General features: G+C 42.6%; 1 protein-coding gene across 1 annotated transcript in view; it reads left to right on the top strand.

Annotated features, from left to right (window-relative positions):
• The window catches only part of LPP (LIM domain containing preferred translocation partner in lipoma), a 311,735-nt gene that overhangs the window by 224,786 nt on the left and 63,860 nt on the right, over positions 1–23,089 (top strand). Inside the window, exon 9 of the mRNA XM_029960801.1 lies at positions 4,463–4,586. Coding sequence (XP_029816661.1) covers positions 4,463–4,586 — 124 coding nt within the window. The remainder of the gene's footprint in view (positions 1–4,462; positions 4,587–23,089) is intronic.

Genomic DNA, 23,089 nt, shown 5'->3' on the forward strand with positions numbered 1-23,089 from the left:
GCTTCCTCAAAGGATCTTCATGAGTTATTCTTCAACCAGGAGTAAAGCAAGGAACGTGCGTGCTGCAGGGATTTCAGGCAGAACTGTCTTTTCAGGAATCTGTATGTACTCTGGCAGCTGTAACCTTTCACTGGGAAAACAAATCAAGAATTAAAATATTTTTTTCTATTGCATCTCCTCTGTAAGAGTTGGCCTTAATTATGAACTGAAATACAGCTGTAGGGAATCTTGATGTTTATTTGGGAGTGCGACTCATGAAAGACATGGCACCGTGCTGGATTTCTTGCTCTGAAAGTTTGCAGTTGTTTTGGACAGTCAATAATTTAAATGAAGAAGTGTGGTCTTTGTCAGACCATTGAAAAAAAATATGCTGTGATGCTATTTAACTATTGATTTAACTGATAATCAGTTTTGGTGCATGAAGTGAAGGGAAAGGTCCAACTTTATGCAGTCGAACAAGGAGAAAAAAAATTAAAAGGAAAGTTGCTAACAGTAAAAGATGTTTCTGGCTGCCTTTCAATTCCAAATTGGACTAATTCTACCTTCTGTGAAGAAGATAATTTCCATGTTTCTGTAATTGGGAACACGTAATTGAAGTTATTTTCTCTCAAAGAGAAGAAGCTTCTTCTACAATATTTGCAAATGGACAAGACAAATGACCACATACAGTGTTTTCTGGAGTGACGGTGCATTCATCAAAGCACCCTCTTCAGTTGTCTTTGCATATTTTGCACTGTGGCTTTTACCCCTCTGGGTAAATATTTTTATGTGGATGGGACAGGTTCTCATTGGTGAATGCTCTGGGCAGCCCTTACGTCAGAGACAGCTGATTACCAGTGAGACGTGGAGTAGAAAACATGTGCCAGGGAAGCGCTGAAACAAGTATCAACTTTGTGTACCAAAATAGTTATACAGTGATTCCACGTGGCTGCTTCTTTTGACCTGGCTTTTTAGGAACTGAACTTTAATGAGGAAGATGAGCCAGATGTTGTTGCAGTGCTTTGATAGTGGCACAAGCGATTAGCTCACTTCCTCTGTAGCGTGAAGATATTTTCTGCTACAGAGTTTAACCCTGGGAGTGGTGGCATTTTCCTTAATATCCTGTTAACTATGTGTGCAGGACAGTGTTTATTCAGGAATGCTTTTGCATCTGCATGTGCAACTGCAGTCCTCTTCTCTTCCCAAGGTTGCTCCTGCAATCTTCTCTTCCCTGAGGTTGCTTGGTATTTGATGACAATAGCAGAGGATGGACTCAGGTGCTTGTGCTTCCAAAGCATAGTCCCTCCTGTCAGCTTTTTGCTGACCAAGGCTCTTTTCCATTTTCCTGGGTCAGTTTATCATCCCTGATGTTTCTGTGATTAGCCAGACAGAGTGGTGCTCAGGGAATTTGTTGCAATTCAGTGTAGACCCCATCTTTGAGATGTGTCTAGCTAAGGAAGTGGATATTTGCGTGCATTGAGACATCATGGAGAAAAGAGAACACATGAAGGTAACTGTGGTAGATAAGACAGCAAATTGTATTTCTAGACAGCCTTGATCATTGTACAGCTCAGGAGAAAATAGAGGAAGTTTAATATAAACAACAACACCACAACTCTGTTTTATAAGGAAAGCCAGTGTTATATTTTTACCCTGACCTAACAAAGGAGGAGGAAGGAAACTGTTTTGCTGAAACAAGAATTTTAGATTGGACTAAAGATACACTTTTCTCTCTATGTTTGTGTGCGTGCATGTCCCAGCAAACTCAACAGCATGTTCGTATGCATGAAATGCATTTTCCTGGAGGCACATAGTCAGCATGTGCCATGCAAGGAGGAAAAATATGTGCCTAGCACTACTTAAATGCTGGTCAAAAAGGCATAGGATTTTAGTCAAAATAAGTTAAAGTGTCTCATAACATTGTGGTTGGTATTTGTTATTTTAGCTGACATTGACTACTGGATAAGAAATCTGCCTCGTTTGGAAATGTGCAATGTAGATAAAACACAAGAGTAGCCTATTTATTGTGTATGTGAGGCAATGTGGCCTCCAAAACCAGAGAGAGCAAATGGGGGAAATACAGGGATGGGGGCCATCATCAGCTTCGGGCTGTGCTGTCTTCTCCATGCAAAGTCTAGGAAAGGAGTCTCTGCTGATGGGATGGCAGTGGTCATTCTTTTCTGCATGGAAACTGAAATAGGTACAATACCTGGAATAATACTTTGAGAAGCTCAGTAGTCAGATTGATTTCTTAGGCTAATAAATCCTTGGCTGCACTTGCTGTGTTAAAATATACGTTCAGACGAGATTCATGATCAGCTCTTAGGAACAAGAGAGCAAAGGGAAAAAAATATGTTGTTCCAAGACTAAATGCTTTACATTTGACACCTTTAATTGGCTTATTAATAAACCTTTTTTTTTTTTAGGGTTATGCTATTTATTATTCTAATGAAGCAGTTGTAAACTAGACTTCAAGAAACAACCACAAAGCACTGGCAAAGGGAGTCTGAGTGTTCTGGGTCAAATACCAGGCTCTGAAACTTCTAATCATATGAATGGCCTTATCCCCACCAAAATTCTGTATCCCAGGGATGGCACTTACATGACTTAGAAAGCAAATATAATTCCTGTGCACCGTACTGCCTGCCTCCCCACATGAAAAAGTAAGTTTTGGTAACCCAAACATATCAGCGTGGTTGCATTTGTGCAATGAAGTTTATTACTCTGTGTGTGGACATTCAGGATTTTCAGATGTTCAACAACTTCCTCAGAACAACTGCTAGGCAACTAGAATTCCTAGAGAAATGCACAAAACCCTTAAATATTGTTCAGAAAAAAAATCATAAGCAAAAAAAGGAAACATCTGTGGGAAAACCTGAATGTATGGTAGGTCCAATCTATATTCTCAGTCAGGGAGTCTGCATGTATGGCAAACAGACCTCACACAACCCTTCATGAAAATTCATCCAGCCTGTGGCTTATTCCAGGTACACTTTTTTTCCCAGGGGACTGTGCCACCCCTCTCCCTTGTGCACTTCTGCTATTCTACTACAGAGCAGTTGTCGGGCAGGCAGCAGGTGCAAGTTCTGCATCGTGTGTGCACAGCAAATCCAACCCTTCCAGGGAGCACAGGCATGTGCTTATGGGCTCAGTGCCTATGAGGAAGATCAGGCCAACAAGTGAGGAGGGTGAAGGTGTACAGCTTAGCATGGACCTGGAAAATAAGTATGGTTAGGAACATTCAAGAGTTTGGTTTCTGGGAGTGGATGATTGAAGTATTATTGCTAAGCGCTGTTCTGAGGCCTTCTCTACATTGATTGATGTCTCATTTGAAATCTCCTTCTTGCCTGAAAGAAAAAAGCGTCAAAGCATTTAGTTAATTCTCTTGCAGTGCAGTACTTTAAACCTGCTGTTCTTTGTTGAACATCACTGACTAAATAAAGATTCATCATGTCAGGTGTAGTCTCTGTAAGCCAGATAGAAGTGGCCAGTGTATTGTTTCTTCAGTGATTTTACATTTTCTTGCCATGTAACTAGGTATGGAGCATAGAAAAATGCTTCCTTGTTTCATATCAAAAGTCCAATCCGTGATGAAGACAGCAATTAATCAATGAAATCACTTGCTTTACTGAAATGCTGTATTTCATAAATAAGTTAGTTTTCATATGCAAGTCTTTCAAGAAAGCAGTGCACACAAGGAAAGCTGGTGTCAGCATTTTTTAATCCTGAAATGACCGAGTTTCTTATTATGGACACTAAACTTAGCTTCTTCTAAGAAACTTCTAGGCATAAGACTAAGTCTGTGCTTCTCAAAATATGCCCATAATTCTGGTGTTTTCCAGGGAAAAGATGCTCTGAAACAGACTGCAAATACTGTATGCAGCTGTTAGCATATGAAAGCCAAGAGAACCCAGTTTCTATGTCCATACTAAAACATTTGTATCCCTAATACTAAAAATCTGTGGACCAGCTCCTGATCTCACTAATGTTAACAGTAAGATTTCTGTCAAAACAAACAAGAAGAGAACATAACTAGCATCTTTGGAATATCTGTTTCTGTCCATATACTCTACCACTGTAGGAATGATTGTTCTAGCGTCTTTTATGTTGAGTTGTTAAGTGATGAAAGCTTTTAAGTCCAAAGTTAAATACTTCCAAAGCCTTTTTTAGTGTTGGAAAAGTTTGTATCAAGTTATCCTTGAAATAACTTTCTTCTTTATTTATTATTGTGTGCTATCCAGTAGACACCTAATTATGAGGCAGAGAATACTTCTCATTCTAGGAGGTTATATAGCACTTCACTGGATGTTTTTCAGAGTCCATTTTCATTACATTGAGATGTTTACTTGCTTGAATCCCTTTGGTTTTAAAAAAAGCAAAAACAAGACAAAGAATGAAGTTCAACACTGAACAGCCAATAGACCCTCTTACTGTGTGTGAATGCTTTTATATCACATCACATCACACTGTCCTTTTTTTCCAGAGTGGATATCCAAGCTCTGGACCTGCATCAAGCACTCCCTCCTTCAGGCCTGAGGATGAGCTGGAGCATCTGACCAAGAAAATGCTGTATGACATGGAGAATCCTCCCTCTGATGACTACTTTGGTGAGCCATGTCACAAGTGTCTGTAGCTCTCTTCCATATTTAGCGGGTGCAGTGACGGGGAGGCCTCTGGCAGCTGCACTGGTAACGTAGTGACACTGGTATTGATGGATGTGCTTTCCACGCTTGGGCTGGAAGTGTAATCAGCCATAGGAATTCCTCTGTAATTTCAGCATAAATCTCATGCTCACTCACTGTATGTTTGTAATCTTTCTGGTTTTAAAGTTGAATTTTTCAGTGTCTGGTTCATTTTCACACCATCTGTCCCCAGCTCCTTGGCTACCTGTCTGAACTCAGGTGTGGTGTGCTGTCTTGCCTGCCTGCCCCATTGCTCCCTTCTCATTGCAGCTGCAAAAAACCTGGAAGCGTAAATGTGTTCTGCTTCTAAGGCATGGATTTTCATTTTCTGTGTGCTGGCACACATAAAAAGGAAATCCAGTTTGAGTCAATCAGGGTGGTTATACATGGGGACCTATTAGCCCAGAACTGGGTCTAACGAGCACAAGGAAGACAAATCTGAACTGATTCACTTATAACCTTATCATCTTCCTTGCCTGGAAAATGATAATTGTCTAATTTCCTTCTTAAGTGATGTAGAACAGAATTATCTTAGGCAGCTGTAGGTATAGAATGTATATCTTGCCTTTATATGAAACATAGGTGATATGGGGGCTGAACTCTGCATTAAAGTCGAGAGTCTTGGGCACATTTGATGCATCTGCCTGTATGTTTAGTTTCTTACAGGCTTGGGTAATAGTGTTGTTAGGAAACAAACTGCTACAGTTTGTAAAGTTAAATACTGGGGCAAGCCATTCATTTTGTGTTCTTTATCTTCCTTTATTTCATAATTTCTTAAAAATTTCATTTAGATTGCTCCCTAGCTCTATTTGCTGTAGAGTTTGAATGGACCAGAACATTTCTGGCTTAAAGAAACTTTTGTGGTCAGGTTTAATCCAAAAACAGGTGGGACCAAGGTTTAACTAATAAACGAGGATCTTGCAGTGGCAAGAATCTGATAACACGAGCAGGTTAAGATGTTCTCATCAAACAAACATTGCCCTTGTAGATGGAGTTGATATCAGTCCCCATTGTCCATCAGTGCCTTCTACCTTCTGTGGTCTCCACCCTCACAACCAAAATGTCTTCTCTGTCAACATTAGTAATCATCAGAGTTGATGACTATCACTGATCTGAGGTGTGAGCAGGAATGACTAATTGAATAGAGAATAGCCAGAGAGCATTTTCTGTGTTGATGGGTTTGACTTCATCTCTGCCCATAGCCATTTGGGTTCACTCTCTGATGTTTTAAACATGAAGCAACAACCAGATAAACATAACATTTAGCTATTAACTGGGCAGGCAAGAGGGAGAAACTTCTTTCCTTCTCCTTTTAGGCAAACGGCTGAAGCCCTGAAGCATGAGATTTGATTATAGTAATTTTCTTAATGCAGAACTGTGTGGCAGGAGTTGGTAGATGGACTAGAGCCCATCCAGTTTACGTTTTAGCCCAGGAAGGTAGGCAGATGAACAAAGAACTTGGAGATGCACAGGCTTCAAGGTCAGAAAGGACCTTTCCATTATACTACCTAATGTCTTACTCTCAGTTTGTCCCAGAAACATGATTGAATCATGACTTAAAAAAAAAAAAAAAATCTAATCTTATCTTAAAGACTTCGAGCAATGGTGAGTCAACCACCTACCCTGATAAGCTGTTCTAGTGATTAATTTTCCTCACAGCTCGGAAATTGCTTCCTGAAGTGAAGCTTTAGTTTTGTTTAGCACTTGTATTTATGAAGCTGAAAAGCTCGGATTTTGCAGTCTAATACTGTATGCCTAAGATGGCTCTGCTCTGTTTGAGAGGGTGGTATGTCAAAGTTTCTTCATCCAAAAGGGAAGCATAGCTCAAACGGTTGGAACATAAAGTCTCTCATTGATTTGGCTATCAGATGAGAGGTCAGAACAATGCCATGCCAATAGCTCTTAATTCAGCAGGAGACAACAAAATGGAAAGGAGGCTTCAGAGCATTCACAGGTTTTGCCAGAGTTTAAGTGGTGGCATGATCAAAGATGGAATGATCATTCATGACGCAAGGTGGAAGATGCAAATCAAACAACCTTAGTCCTGCCTTGGGCAGGTGATGTGTAATTACCAACTGCACCTGATTGCTTTTCTAATTGCACTGAGTGTATGCTACTGAAGTTCGTCTCTGAAGCAGTATCCAGCCTCGACATTCCTGATGTGCAGAAGAACCATGTGTTGGGCTGATCATCTCCTCAGCTTTCTAAGCATGCTATGCCCCACACAGCCATTTAGGAGCGTTATCTATCTAACAAGATACATAATGCTGGACCACAACTGCTTTTTATGGTTGGATACCATCAAAGTGGTAGGCTGCTGTCATCCTCCTAGGTTTGTTCCAGCCCAAGCTCCTCCCTGGGGGAAGATGGTCACAATAGATGAAGCCCTTTGATATGGCAGTGCAGGCCGGGAGTTCTGTACTAATTCTGGCTGTGTCAGAACTCAATACCCATCTCTACTCGAGCTGTCAGCCAGTGCCTTTCAGTAACTTCGTGCTCATGTGGAAAGAACAAATTAAGTGTGGGAGGGAAAAAAGAGTCTTTCAACTTTGGTTAACTGTCTCAAACAATATCCCTGCCCTTGTGCTGTATTTGTTTAGCATGGTAGTGTGGACTGTACAGGATTCATATGGCACATTGATCAAATAATCAGAAAAAGGACAAATGGGCAGAGACATTGACTCTGATTTGCATTAAATATCTTATGCCTGAGGTCTAACTGCCATGGTAATTGTAGCATACCAGATAGCTGTCAGCTAATCACTTTTATTAGTTTGAATTTAGAAAACTGGATTTCAGCATATTAAAAGTTGGTTAAGTGCAGATAGGTTTTGAATTGAGGAATCTAATTAACCTTGCTAGAAAGCTGCAAGGCGTTATATTAAGTCATAAAAATAATTTGTTGGAATAATTACATTTGAACTGTCAGACTGGAGAAAGGTCATTTTACTTGGCCCGTCAGCACTCTGGAATCTTTTTCTTAACCATTTTCCTTCTGTGGTTTCACTTGCTGTATCTCTGGTTTTCAGTCAAGCCATCTTGATTCTGGAGTCAGCAGAATCTGCCCAGCAGTGGGCAGAGTGGAGGTTCCTTGGGAGGGAAGAGGACTAGGAGTCACTGAAGTTGTTTCTTTGCCCTGGAAATGCTGGCTGGTCATGCTGGCAGACCAAGTGAGATGAGCTCAGGAGCAGGACAGCCAGCGCTTCCATCCAGTCTGTGCTCACTGCACCTCTCTGCAGCTTCCCTGGGTATAAATTACTGAAGGTGGTTTCAAGGCTGGGGGAACTGTTCTAGGCAACTGTTGTTCATGGAAATACACACAGCTGGCAGCATGGCATGGATCTCACTGCCTTCCCAGGGAGCCGGGGCACATGGTGGGAGCCAGAAGCAGCATGCTGGAGACACACTTCAGAGCAGCAAGATCACAGTTGACAGCTCTGTTGCCTAGGCTTGTCGCAGCAGCACAATCCAGCCACTGGGAAATACTCTAGCTGCCATTGGCAAGGCAGTGCTTAAGCATGGAGGTATCATCACTAAGCATAATAATTAAAAAAAAATCACTGTACGTTTTTAGGAGTTAAACATTCATGTTGCGTATTCTACCTAACCTGATTTTGTTAAGGCCAGACTACTATAGTAAGTCTAAGCACCCCAATCCTTGATGTATGTCCCCCCCTACCCTCCTGTAGATTCTGGAGTGACTTATAGAGTGACTTCTCCTGGGAAGTCCTTGGCAGATCAGCAGATTGAAGTCTTTTAAGTCTAAGCTGCTCTTCTTTCTTTACTGCTGATTCAGTTGCTGATCTGTGGTAGTTGGCTGTCTTTAATCAAATCCCTTTTTATTAGAAAGGATTCCCAAATGTGTTATGCACTCTGCAGGAGGGATAGTTTCTCTCTATCACAGCCCTCCCTGTTGATAAATGTGCTATTGTAGACAGGCATGTCTGATTTGTTGAAAAAAATAATACTTTGTGGAGTGGAAATTGGTTAAGGTTGAGAGAGGAGAAATGGATACTTATAGGAGATTAGAATGAAACTATCAGAATTGTTTGTTTGCTGCCATGGGAAATTACAGCCCTTGATTTTGCATTTAAAAAAACCCCGACAAAATACACACACACACAAAGATCACAACTGTTCTGGACCACTGTTTCAAGTCTCACAGAAAGAAATGACTTCTGGCAGCTTATCAGTCTCTATCACCATGTAGACAGTGTTGATTAAGACTGGAAAAGTGCCATCGGGGCCCCTCATCTCCTGTTGCCTTCTGGACTATATCCCAGCTGAGTCACTCCTCACAGCAAAGTTTCCCTGGCTGGTGGGAACAAACTCTCACTAGTATTTTACCGTAGCTCAGAGCTACCAAAGGAACTACCAGTTTTATGTATTGAATAATATAGCAGTCTCCTTTTGTAGTTCCAGTGTGCTGTAGGAATGCACATGGGGAGAAGAGAGGTGCTGAAATGGTCCTGTTGGAAATACTCCGTTTGTGCAGTAAAGGGACCTTGATTTATCTCACAGATGATAATTCAGGATATGTGGTTTTCTTATGTGTATTTTCTGTATTCCCAGACTTTGACAAGGGGAGAGATGGTGCAGTGTTGGGCTGAGGAGCAAGGCCAACAAGCAGAATGCTTGACTTCCTTTTCTGCTCCTCATCTTGACCTCTTGTGAGACCTGTGGCAGATCATTTTACCTTTCTAAACTTAATTTTTTCCCTTTTCACCCAGTTTTCAGGAGGTGGTTAACAACAGCAATTGTATGAGTGCTTCCCATTGAGAAGTCTTTGTCTCCAATGGTTCTTTGAGATGCCATGTCACAGTTAAGATTAAAGAATGATATGTGGCACCATATTGAATCTCTCAGGGCTCTGTCAACCTTTCCTGTCAGTGCCTTTGTGTCTCCATTAGGCTTCCATTCATAAGCTAAAAATCCTTCACTAGGGCCAGAGACCTCATGTCCAAACAGTGTCGAATGCGTTCCCTAATTTTACTTCTCGAGGGGCAGGACACAGTTTAGCAGGTAGCAGTCCAAGTATGGTATGGCATAGAGTATGGTAGAGGAATAGAACCTTCAGATAAGGAAGCACACTAGATTGTCCAGGTACAACTTCCTTTGGTTCATGGTGTCTTTGTTTCCTTTGACTCTGGAAAGCTCTGTGTGCTGAACCATTCTGGGGTCTCTAAGCTGAACATGGTCTGTATCGCATTTCTGTCTTGGTCAGATATATTTGTAGCCTCTAAGAGGCACAGGTAGCCTCTTGGTTTCATCTGAATTACCATAAGAAAAAGAAACTGAAAGTTGTCATATTTTGCCTGTACTAGATTTCTTCTGAAAAGGTTATCATTAAATGAAGCATATTATTATTACTAAAGCATAATTGCATTGTAATTTTGCCATGTAATGTGATGTGTCATCATGTCTTTTGTTTAAAGGCAGGGGTTCTGGTGCAAGATGGTGTACATCTTCATCTAAACAACATCTGGGTCAGAAAATAGTAGGTTAGATTTTCAACAGCTGATGAGCCGACAGTCATTTTCTGTTATATAACCGCTCACAAAAGCAGGAGGAACAGACATATAATGGGGACCCTTTTCTCCATTGTAGTTCAAGTCATTATTTTTTATGTTCAAGCCATGTTCCAGCATTCGCACACAGGCTACAAAGGCTGGGAGCAACCTGTGCTCGGGAAGGTCATAGTGCGGCACCATCAACCTCCAGCAGCCCTCTTGTGGCCTGCCGCAAGGGGAGTCACCCTCCCTCTGCTCCCCAGAGGCTTTAATTACCTTGGTAAATGGCTTTCAGAGCCTGTTTCTTCAGTCTCACTTCTGTCAGTACTTGCCACCACCCTCTAGCTTCCTCTCAGGGAGCCCTATGCCTGCCGGCATCCTTGCACACCAAGTCCAGGTGGAGTTTGGAGAGAAAATGTGTAAGAATAATCTCACCTAGAGGGTAAATTTTTACCCACAATTCCAAAGTAAGAAGAGACAAAAAGGAGGCCAGTGAGTGGTTGGAGAGCAAAATATACCATATCTACGTGCATTTATTCTGGCCATGAGAAAGGCAAGTGGCTGTGAGCTGGTCTAATTTGCTTTTCAAGCATTTGAAGGACTGTAAATGGATACAAAAGTTTGATTCTTCCTGCTGTTGATCTAATCCATTCTACTCTGTAGTAATTGTGGGAAAAATGTTTTGTGAAGAGGATCACCTAGGTCTTTTTATGCTACAGATCATAGCCTTATAAAGGCTCGAGTGCACATCTCTTAATGAAGATCCAGCAGATGTAGCAGTGGGGAATGAGGGAAAGTTGCACTTCTGTAAATCCTGAGCACCTGGTACAGCAGGATACTTACCTTCCCTTTCTCCTCTTCTTAGCCACACAAGAGTGGTTGAGACTTTGCATCATGAGTGTTTCTGAAGCACAATCTCTTCAGACACCAGCACTGCTTCACAGATGGGATCTAAATCTTGCATCAAACCCAAAATTACCCTCTGTTACTTTAGGTGATAAAATCCCAGCTGGAATAGGTAGCAAGCAGCATGACTTCCTCTGTGTTTTTACGTCCCTAGTTTAGCTTGAATTGCTGGCAGTCAACCTAGACATACTTTTACTTTTGAACAGAACTAATTTGATGCAGAAATTATTTAATGCAGAATAAGTTCAGAATACTGAGGTAGCACTTTATCAAAGGGATTTCCGTGATCGTCTATGTGCTGTGAAAGAGAGATGGGTTTTAGGCCATGATTGGAATTAGGTTTGTCCCAAAAGTCAGTAAATAAAAGCTGACAATTTCCTACTGTATTCTAAGAGGAGTGAAATGTGATAATGAAGTATCAGGGATGTTTCTTTCAAAAGTACAGCTATATTCTGCAGAGTTCTCCAGCATGTTTAAAAATTACATAGCCATGGCAAGCAAAATAATCTATGAGCGTGGTAGATATTTTTTCTGTTGTGATAGGGCTCTTAGTGTGCTAGGAACTGTACAAATGGATGGGAAACCTCAACCTCTTTCTGAAAAAACTTTGAACAATGATGAGGATGTTAGCCAACCCCACAAAAATTAATAGTCCTACATGAAAACAAACCAAATCTTTCTACCTTAGTTTGAGAAGCAGTTTAAAGACAAGCCAACTTGTTCATGATAAACTTACGTACCCACAGTGAACTCTCTGTGGACTGAAATGGCTGAAGAATTGATAACGAGCCACCAAGTCTTTGGCTGCAGGTCGTTAGTCCATAGCCAACTCACATCATTAAGAAGTGAAAGTGGGACCTACCTTCTGGCCCCACATGAAATGAGCTGGCTGGTCTCAGGGGGGTTCTCTGTGGGTATGTCATCACTTGACTAAAAACCATAAATTGTGGTACCTGGAGGATCCCTGGTTGGGAATCTCCTTGATGAGGCCAGGAGCTGAAGACAGGCTGTTCATCTAGGGCATATGGGATGGAAAAGGTTGGTTCTCCCTCTCCTCCTGTTAGATGTATTTTATGGAGATGAGTGAAACCGGGAATTTCCATCCAGGGTATCATAAGCACTAAATTCTCATGTACAGGTATTTTAAGAGGGGGGTGTATGTATGTGTGCCTGTGAATCAGAATGTTTTTCTGGACTCTCTAGTATTGTAGAAATAATTTTCAGATGGAGCTTTGGAGTGTTTTAAACCTTGACTTTTTTTTTTTTTGTCATGACTTATAGCAGAGTTGTGGAGTGAGGTACAAACATTCAGTTTTGGAGCTGGAGTTAGAAACCCTTCCAACCATACAATCCCAGAGAAATCTTTGTCCCAATAATGTAAAAACAGTTTAGTTTCTCTTTGTTTTGAGTTGGTTGTGTACCTAATCTGGCATAAATGAACCCTTTTTTTTTTGCTTTTTAAAACTGAAAACAGCTCACCTATTGTTTGAAGGTGGATGCACTAAATTTGCAGTTTACTTCTATGTTATATTTTGGCTCATTGTGCTGCAGTAACATCCAAGGCCTGACAGCAAGGCTGTGGTCATGCTGTACTATGTGCAAATTAAACATGGAGTAGGAAACAGTATACATCCCTCAGAGCTCTGAAACTGAAAATATGGCAAGGACCAGGAAATTACTATCCTTAGTTTACAAACAAGGGGCTGACTGGCAGAGTTTAGGTGAGTCACCCAGAGTCATGCTGAGATCCAGTAGCAATGTGGGAATTGAGCCTAGAATTCCTTCAAGTTCTGTGCCTTACCCAAAGCTGTAGCCACACTTTTTATTTTATGCAAAAATCGACCAAAATGGACCTGTAAGCCTTGTCTGATAAGAAATCACAACCAGTCTGAAGGCTCTTCCCAGCGTGTAGAGCACAAGCCCTATTTTCCAGGGTTAATAACAAGGCTATGGAAATAAGAAAGGGGGGAAAAAGTGCTCCAGGACCACACTGGGTATCTTTAACTGCTGTTAATATGATGTACCCACTAATGTTATCACACTTCTGCATTGAGATAGTTCAAGGCTGTAAGGAAAATTGATAATTCACCATAGTAATCTGTTACTTTCCAGTCTAGCAATCACCGTTCCACGGGGGTGTGGCATTTTGGTAGTGTTTGTCTCATGCTGTCTTTTTTGATAGGGTGGTTTGTCTTTTGCCAGTAGCTTTTGGGGGTATTTTGAGTGTCATTAACTCAAAATGAGTTATTTTCAGTGGGGGGAAAGGCCAGATTTTATCTGAGAATGAAATGTGGTAAAAAGAAGAATTAAACAGGACTGCCTCATTTGCTGAGTGTTCTCTAGCCTCTTCTCTTTTGATGGAAATGCATCAAAACTGTTTGGTTTTTCTTTTTTATAAAGGAATTGCTTTGACTCAGATTCTGTGAGATGAATCATAACGCACTTTCTCATCTGAGATGTGGGAAAAAAAAAATCCAGCTCTGCTGTCAATGTCAGCATAATCAATACAGTGTGTTTCTCGGTGGTGCAGAGGTAGGAGAGGATTAAAAGAATGAAAATAATCAGAAGTAGCCAAACTTTCCTGCTGGTTTTAGTAAGCTGCGCTGTTTTTACGTCTCGAAATGCACCTTGCTGTTCATCATGTCATGTTAAACCTGAACACAGTTTTCACATTTCTGGCTACAATCCAAGGTCACAAGTGGTGCTCAAAAGTCAGGAGACTGTCATCCCAAACTGGCAGGCAGATCACGAGAAGCCAGCCCCGGCAGACATTTGGGATGTTACCAGCAGCTGAGAGTAAACCTGTTTTGATTTGTGAAACCTGCAGTTGAGATGTCACCTGCCTGCACTGTGCTGGCACAGATTTTGTCAGCTGAGCAGGAGAGAGTGGCAAAGCACCGTGCCTGTCCTGTGGCCCTGCGTGAGCCAGCCCCATTGAGGGAAATGGAAAACTTCAATAGCAAGAGGGTCACTGTGGATGCAAACGGGAGATGGGAGACAACATCTGATACCTTGTCACCAGCTTTCATTTATGAATTTGCTCATTTGCTTTTTTTTATTGTGTGTCTGCCAAGACATGCACAGAGATGTAAAAATAGTTACTTCTGGAAGTTTGAGCTAAGAGCCAACCCCCTGAACAACTGTGTTCACAGCACCAGGGTCAAAAGGTGACAGCACAGGTAGGTTATCTGGGTTTTGACAGTTGACAGAATTTATCTCCCCATTGAGCACAGTGGTTCAGTAAAACACACTGGCAATAGCAGACCCTTCTGTAGAGAGTTTGGAGGTGTGGGTGCAACCATCTTTCACAGCCTAAGACACTGCTAAAGAGAGACAGTTGGATGTGGGGTGTGAATTATTTTCTCTTGTAGATCCTTCCAAATTACTGTCCCAGCCATGCTAAACTGTCTGTTTAAAGCTGTGAATCAGGCTGTGTTCAGTTAGCAGCAGTGTTCAACTTTAATATACAATTTCCTCAACAAGTTCTGGTTCCAGACAATACCTTGAGAGGTTAATAACTTGCTATCTGCTCAGTGCATGTTCTGATTCTGTCTGTGCTGTCAGGGGCTGACTGGGCAGATGATATGCAGCAGTCTTTGTGAGTGCAGGTCAGAAATAGAGAAAGTTTGGGGGGAGGACGTTTAGTGGCTTTTGTTGTCATTTAAAATTACACTTGAAAAAACCCCAGCTTTTAAAATGTCTCCATTTCCTCATTATGTGCTTGCTCTCAACGACAAGTGAATTCAGCATTTGACTTCCAAAAAAAAGCTGCAGAAAGCCTGAAGCCTTTTACCTTGAATTTTCACTTGTGTTGATGAATGGCTGGGACATGACAATACTGACTTTCCACACTTTTTAATTAAGAGTTTATTTGTGATTATATGAGCTAAGGAATTATGTCTGGCTGAGCTGAAAAGAGACATTTAGAAGGGACTCTAATGTGGGTCCTTTATGCTGTGCAGAAGACTGTCATATGCAGCCAGCTCTCCTGGACAGGAAAGTCCTAGTGATCGTCATTGCCAACGTGGAGCTAATTCTGGTCATATGTTCTCATATGTTCAAAGTGCTCATGTCATCTCCATGAGCTGGGCAGCTGCTTCTTGTTGCTGTCCCATGGCTGAAATTAGTGAGAATCTTAAAGTGCACATGCAAATGTGTGTGTGTGCACACACATATATATAGTGCAGGATACTACTAGGACCTTGGATTCTAATGGCGTTCCTTTCTTTCCTGTTCTCCATCTCGACATCTCACATCAGCCGATCCAGCTTTCGATGCCTGCATGGTCTTGTGAAGTGTGACTGTCTCTAGCATTGGCAAATCTGATGTGTGCGCTTAGAGGAGGGAGGAAGGCATGGTGGGAGGACAGAACTGGGGAGGATATGGCTACAGCAGTGGATGTTTGAGTGGGACATTTTTAAGTGTTCCATCATTTATCCATATATGCCTAAAAGCATTGTCTTCTTCTAAAGATAAAATGGCAAAGCACAGGCTTCAGTGTGCTGTGCTTGTGTAGTACCATTAGGCCACTACTGATGCTAAAGCAACCATAACCTCAATTTCCATGCAAGACAAAAAGAAGGGGAGGGGACCAAAAAATGGAGTTGTTTATGGTCAGATTTATTTCTACTATTTTTTCGCCGGCAGAATTCAAAAGGTGGAGAAAGTGGAGCATGTGCACTGCAGATGTGCACAGCTGGTGCACTGCCATCTCCATGGCATCCCTCCTTCAGAAGGGCAGCTGAGGAGAGCCAGAAGGTCTGTGTCAGTTATATGGCCAGCTCCTAGTGAAAGCTTGTCATTTAAACTCTTTTGGTCTCTTTCTGCACTGCTGTCTCTGAGCGAGGAATGGAAACTGCTCTGTTCACTCATGCAGGGCAGACACAAACTTTCAGGTTTTGAGGGTTTAGGTGAAAAACTGCACAGGTAACGCAAGTTTCAGGAATCTCAGCATGAGGGTCAGAGACAGGCATTGGAAAAGAGGCCAACTCCAAACTTAGGGCAGAGGACATTGCTGTTCTGGGGTTACAGATCTGTGCCCTGAGCTAGCCCTGGTCATGCCTGGTCATGAGTAAAGGACTTTGTTCATAGGCCCGTTGACCTGAGTGTGGCTTGGTCTTTTAAACAAAAACAATACATCATAGAAAGCCAATTAGTCTTGGGATCTTGGTGGTTTTTCTGTTTTTTCTTTGCTCTGATTACAGCAGGGCATGTGGATGAGGAGCCGTAACTAAGCTCTTTGCAAGTCTGCCAGATTCTGCTTCCTTCTGTTTTGTACAATTGCAAGTGTTCACACACAGTCTTGTTGCCTGTTGCCTTTTGCAGCACAACTTTCTTTTATTTAAGGAGGGAAGACAAGGTGACTGACTTGTCACCTTGAGTCCTTTGTAAATGACCAAAGTCCTGATGCTATGAATAACAGCTGCTAGGCAGCAAGTAGAAATGGTGTGCATCCAGCAAATGTCTGATTGCAAGAGCTGTTCTGGCCTAGGAAAATTGCAACTGTTCAGAAGAACAAATACATTTTACAGAATGATGTTTTGGAGCATGGTCTAATTGTGACCCATGGTGGGTCACATCTCAATAGGTGTGTGTTGACTAGAAGATTCTCCAACTGACATCAGCTTGGCTAGAGGTCTGGCTGAGTAAATATTGCCTAAACTCTCAAGAGATCAGTGTGTGCAGTGGCTTCATGCTTGTGCTCTCAGGACAGAGGAGAACAAAACAATATGCAGGAGAAATAACACTGTAAAATGATGTATTAATATTGTTTTCCCATGGCAATTTACTGATTTTGTGTCCCTCTTAGATAGGAATACCTCAGGCAAGGCTCATCTGCATGAAAAGAAGTTCATAAGTCATCAGTCTGTGGTTTACAAAATGCCAGTCTCTTTTTCTTATGGAGAGGCTGCTTTCTCTTGTAGCAGTACTGGAATTCAGACTTTTTTGCAGGTGTTCTAATGTTTGGACATGGATCTGAAACCTATCTGGAGTCATCTGGTCTAGAACATGGGTTATAGACTTCCCACAAGCTACATAATGCATTTTGTTTTGTCGATCCTCATCTGTGCAGAGGCTGCAAAGGGGATGCTTAGACCAATGGAAAACAATGAGAACTATTTCCAAAATGTTTGAAGTCTCAGTCACATTGAGTCTCAGGTTGCTGCAGTTCTGTTTTGAAGATGAAGGCTACAACTTACAAAAGTTGGGACAAAAGTCTCCCACACTGTTTCCTATGCTGGGGTGTGAATAATAGGTTCCCTTCTACCCATCACATCTGACTTTGTCAACATAATAAAGTTGCATCATTTTATGTGCAAACGGAAGCCAACTGACTTAAACCAGCATTGGCTTTCTGGGTTTGGTCATATAAATTCCAAAGTACACTAAGTTGACTAGGTTTACATCAGCTAAAATCGGACTTGGGATAAACTGAGTGTCTCTACAAGTACCTCAGATCTAAATTTGGAGGTCTAGTGGATTTCTAATGGTTCTGTTATCACATGTAAACAAGTTCATCAGTTTTCCCTACTGTCATACCAAAGTGCTTAATGAGGATTAGATACACCTACCGTTCTCATAGTGAACTCCCAGGTATGTAGGAAACCAGCAAAGAGCATCTGAAAGTTCAGAGCACAACCATTTGCCAACTTACTCATACAGAGGTTGCCATCACTGGTACAGCATGTTCAGGACTTTTTCAACACTGATTTTTTTTGGCAAACACCTACAGTCCCCACTGCTGCTGGCCTTTCCTAATGCCCGCTCAAGGACGTTGGACTGGCAGAACTCATCACAAGCTCTGGATATCGGATCAGTCCTTTCCTATTGGTTCAGCCCTGTCACGAGGAGGGAAGGCTTTGGGGGTTTCAGTTTCCATGGGCACAAATTCTTCAGGTCAAGAATTCTGTGAATAATTCAGGAGCCAGGGATTGGTGCCCTTCGCATGGAAGCCAATTTAGGAAGAACCTCCCATCTTAGAAGTGTGAGCGTGCCCGTGTAGATGCTGGTCAACATCAGAGCCTCCCCATAGAGGGCTTAAGATTAAATGTCAGGACAGCCTGTATCATGATAAATATGGATCAGTACCCACAATTCTCATATCTCCTACTGTTAGTCAACAGGCCCTAGAGTCTAAACCACCATCTCAAACAGATCAGTCTTTTGGGCCACTTAAGAGCTTGGCTTTATGGCGTGAGGGTTTTTTTTAGCTTATTATTTTTTAAGCCTTGCTAATTTTGAATCAAAACTTGTAGGATGTGTGAGAGTGACACATGCAATTGTGCAGATGGATTTTCCACATCCTTTCTTTAAATAAAATAATAATTGTTATAAATATGTATCTCATATTTTACACTAATTCACTTGTAGTGGAGGCCAAGCAGGAAAACTTTAATATCCTTTTTCCGCAACCTCTGAGAATATGACTATCAGGTGAGAATAATGATCCATGGATACTTGATATCATAGTGCTCCATCATGGGCTCCAGATGAAGCATGTGCCACAGGTCATTTTGAAATTAGAGAGTTATCAGTATTACCTTCTGTCTTCCTCAGCCAGTAAAAGCAGGTCCCATGACCCAAAGGATGAACAGAATTATAATGATTGCTTTATTACATCAGTCTAATAAATACAGTGTCACCAGCATCAAATGATATTTTAAAAGGACTTTTGCTCTCAATACAATATCACATTTTAGGTTATGACATGTGTGGTCATCCTGAATAGGAAAAAATGTTGCATGTCCCCTGCGGGATCAGAGTGTTTCTCCATCCCAGGTTCTAAAGTTCCTTTTACTTGTCCAAGAGAGTAAACAAATACTGGACCTTGTACCTGGTTGGAAAATTCTCAGATTTGGGGGTGAAGAAGGAAACTTCTGTCCAGTAGGTTGCTTTAATGAGAAAAAAACCAGTGTCCATTAATTCCAGCTGCTGAGAAATTTGGAGTGATGGAATTCATTGCAAGGGACAGTGGATGCTCAGCATACAGGTGAGGTGATTTCCGGTGCCTGATTTGTGGCAGGGCTGCTGTCAAAAGGCAGACAGCGCATGTTTCAAAACAGCAAGGAGCCTTTGGGCTGGTGCTGGGTTGTGAAAGGCAGGGTTTTCAGAAGACCTTAAATAAATGAGGTGCTGGTTGAAATTTGATGTGGCATATTCTTCTGATGCAGCCAAACACCTTTGAAAACTCCAGGCCTCAAACTTGTTAGGCCTATGAGAGCTGCCATTTGTTCAGGACTCTACTCTTTGTTGGATCCAGCCTTTCTCCACTTTTTTTTCCTTTTTTCACTTTTGGCAGGGGAGAGACAGGTTCCCTTCCTGTTTTTTGTTTTCTTGTCAGACGTTTTTCCCCAGGCAAGCATGCAGGAGACATGCCAGGTTGGTAGGCCAGAGCCAATGGAACAGCAACCGTCTCTGACTCAAAACTTTGCCATTACTCAGGCGTTTTCACCTTCACCACTGAACAGAGCCTTTGGTAAAAATCACTTTATGCCACCACTCTCCCAGTGATGCCACAAGGCAGAGACAAGCTGCCAAATACCAGCTGGAGCACAGCCAGGCTATGGAAGAGTGAATTGAGTCATTCATGCCCAGCAGCGGATGTGATTTTTGGCTGGGCTTGAGTCTGGTGAGCACACTGATGGCGCCTGTCCTGGACTTATGAAATGGGTTGGCTGGGCAGGGGGACAGAAATTGTTTGAAGTGCCCTTATGCAACATGGACACAGTTGGAGGTGGAGATGTAACTTTTCTTTTGGAAAGGTTAAATTGTTTACCGTGTCTTTGTTCTACACCTGACACCACAGAGCTGTGCCCCATTGCTTGGACTCCCTGAGACTGCTTTCATGCTGGAAGTGGCAAACCTAACTGTAGTCCTTTGGCAATGCACTAAAAGACAACTCATTTTTGACCTAGACGTAAAGGCTGCTGCTATCTATGTAAGTGTGAGTCTTAGCTGGTCCCTTCTGACTGCACTCTCGGTTCAGCTCTTAAAACAGCAAGAGCTAAGGAGGATTTGGTCTATGTTTAAGGTGTATTTGCACTGAACAGTAACATGAGCCTGTGGGCAGCCGGTTGCTGGTCCTCCCCACCTGGAGGAGTGGGTGGGAAAAGATGCATGAACCACTGCACAACAAACACCCATCTGAGGAGACCAGCTCGTCTGGCCTCCAGATCTGCTCTGTTCTACAGCCATCGCTTGCGTACGGGGTTGGTGCAGCAGCCCCTGAAACTACCCTTCACTGCTCTACCAGCAAATCTAATCTCCTGAGTCAGTGTGGGGGCAGGATGGGACAGCACACTCAGAGGGACACCTGCGAGGGGACCCAGACAGGCTGGGCAGAGCTGGCCCCTCATAGCTGCTGGCTGGGGCTTCCGCCACTGGCCCTCCTAGTAATTGCAAGGTATTTTTTTGTGGCTTTCCAAAAGAGGATCCTGAAATCTGGTGCAGCATTACAGAGCAAACCCAGCAGGTTAGGGGATAGCCCAGGTAATGCCCCCCTGCCCATCACCCCTGATGAGGGTGGGAGGAGGAGTGATTTCTGCCTCCTATCCTGCTTTTCCCTGCAGGAGATTCAGACAGGCATGGTTGCTCACCTTGTGTGCTGTCATGTATTTGGTATTTCCACTGTCCAGGGTTCATCGTGCAACATGGCTTTGCAAGTGTAAGTGCAAAGCGACCTGGCTCAGTGGTTGTTGCTGTTGGGATCACCAGAACTGCCAAAATTTGTCTGACCTACAGCTCTGACAGAAACTGTTTTCCTCTCTGAGTTCCTTCCCAGGAGGGGCAAAACCCCACAGAATCAGCTTTGGGATAAGTTGCCCAGAGAGAGGATTCCTCCGAGCCCCATTAGAACTTAGCTGATAGCCTCACCTTCCCTGAGTACAGAGTTGCTGAGGTTGTTCCCTAGATGCCATGTATTGGTAACATCTCACAGAAAAATAGGATTTCAACATTAATGATGTGTTCCAAGGAGAAAAGTAGTTTTTGTTTTAAAAACTCTCATTTTCCTATGGAAGGTAAATAAAAGATTTTTATTTGGGAAAGAAAAGAGGTTTCCATGTTGCTTGTTTTTCCAACTTGTTATATGTGATCAGTTTGCCGTGAAGGAGAGGAGTGATGGCACGGGATGGTGGAGGACTTCTGTGAAAGTGTGAATTTTTTTAATTTTTTTTTTCTTTTACAAAATGGCATGATTTCACACCTTAGTTAGCTGTTTGTTCGCCAGGGATTTTGGTGGAAATCAGTGCTTTGAAAATCTTACCCACAAACACAATCATGTTTTTAATTAAAAAAAAAAAAGGAAAGAATAATTATGAAATGTTACTTCTTTCTGTCTGGCTCTACACTTGCAACTTAAAACTGCTTTTCTTTACCATATCCATGCCTAGTGTTCAGCCTGGGCTGGGAGCAATAGGAAAGGGAAGCAGGTAGCAGGGAGTGCCCAGGACACAACAGGGGACATGGCAGCCTGTTTGCAGTGTTGGAGAGCCCGGGGGAGATGAGCTGGAGGACGAATTGCTGTGGCTTCCAGGGACAATCCCCTGTGCCCTGACTGAGACTGCCTGGCAAAGCTGCACTGACAGCTCTCCCCTCTGCTTCCCGAGCTGGGGCCCTTCAGTGGATATACAACTGTTGTCTTTGTCATCTGGTGACTTTCATCAGCATTAAAGGAAACATTTATAAAGGAAATAAAGTACATTTTACTCTCTCCCTTGCATTTCCTTGATCGATTAGCAAAGGGAGGAATGTTTCCTCTCTCGTGTTCTTTTTTTTTCACCCCCTTTCTTTTGTCTCCAGATGTTAGGGAGGCTCTGTTTCAACCCGTTCGCACATGGTAAAACACGTGCCAAAAAGTTGACACAATGTAACAACAGCAACAAAAAAAAAAAAAAAATAGCAAAGCATGCTGCAAAAAACCTGTCTGGGACCTTAAATACTGTAGAGCATCACTGACCCCCACTGGGCTGGCACACTCACTGCAGATCACCCGAGCTGGGGACTGGTACCTCATCGACGTGTGGGGCTCATAGTCACACTTGCCTGCGAGCAGGGGCATCTTTCATTTGGTCCTGTACAAATGGTGTAGATCAAACCAAGCCTGTCTGTGTTCTTCTGTCCGTCGTGAATAGAGGAAAAAGGTATTGGCTGAGCTTGCTGAGAGGGGCATTGTGGTTGGATGGCAGAAGGGCTCACTAGTGGTACAGTTTGGTACTTGCTGAGATTTTTTGCCCAAGTGGTTGGTGAAATCTCTGTTGCTGAAGGTCCTTGGGAACAAGTTCAACAAGTGTCTGTCAAGAATGCTGTAGAGAGAGTTGACCCTGCCTTCGAGGCAGTAAGAGAGTTTCGTGACTTCTCAGGATCTTGTTCAACTTGAATTTTTATAGCTTCGTGGGAAAATCAGGTGTGCTCCTCTCCAAACCTTTATTTTTGTGGTTGCAATAATTTAGGAAGGTGTCTCTCATTGTTTTCTTCTTTATATCAGAAACAAGCTAAATTGTCTCTGTTGTCCCAGGGAGGTGAGTAGAGGATGGTGTAGATGTGTAAAGGATCACCATATGGATGCTGAAGGAAGCAGAGGCCTTTCCTTCTGTGTCATTAAACAGAGGACAGTAGCAGAGGCACAAAACTCTGCGTGCTCTGTTGCTACATGGCTCAGCCAGGCTGCCAGATAGCAATGGCATGGTCTGCACAGGGAGGACATTCCCCCTCCTGGGGAGAGGATTCCAGCAGGACTGGTGCTGTGAGCTCCCTTTGAAATGGAGAAGTTTTCAAGCCGCAAGACGTTCTCACCATCAAGCCTTTTCAAAGATGGTCTTGTGGTTAAATAAACTAGACTGGGATTGAGAAGATATGGTTTCAGTTCCTGGCTCCATCATAAACTTCTTGTGTGACCCTTGGAGAGTTATTTAACGTGTGTGGGTCTCAAGTTCCCTACCTGCATGTTGGGTGTCCTGCCTGTCCTCTACCTTCCCTGGGGTGTTGGAAAGATTCACTGTAAGGGCTAATGAT

Source organism: Manacus vitellinus, unplaced genomic scaffold, assembly GCF_001715985.3.
Source record: "Manacus vitellinus isolate BGI_N305 unplaced genomic scaffold, ASM171598v3 scaffold_29_pilon, whole genome shotgun sequence".
NCBI lineage: Eukaryota > Metazoa > Chordata > Aves > Passeriformes > Pipridae > Manacus > Manacus vitellinus.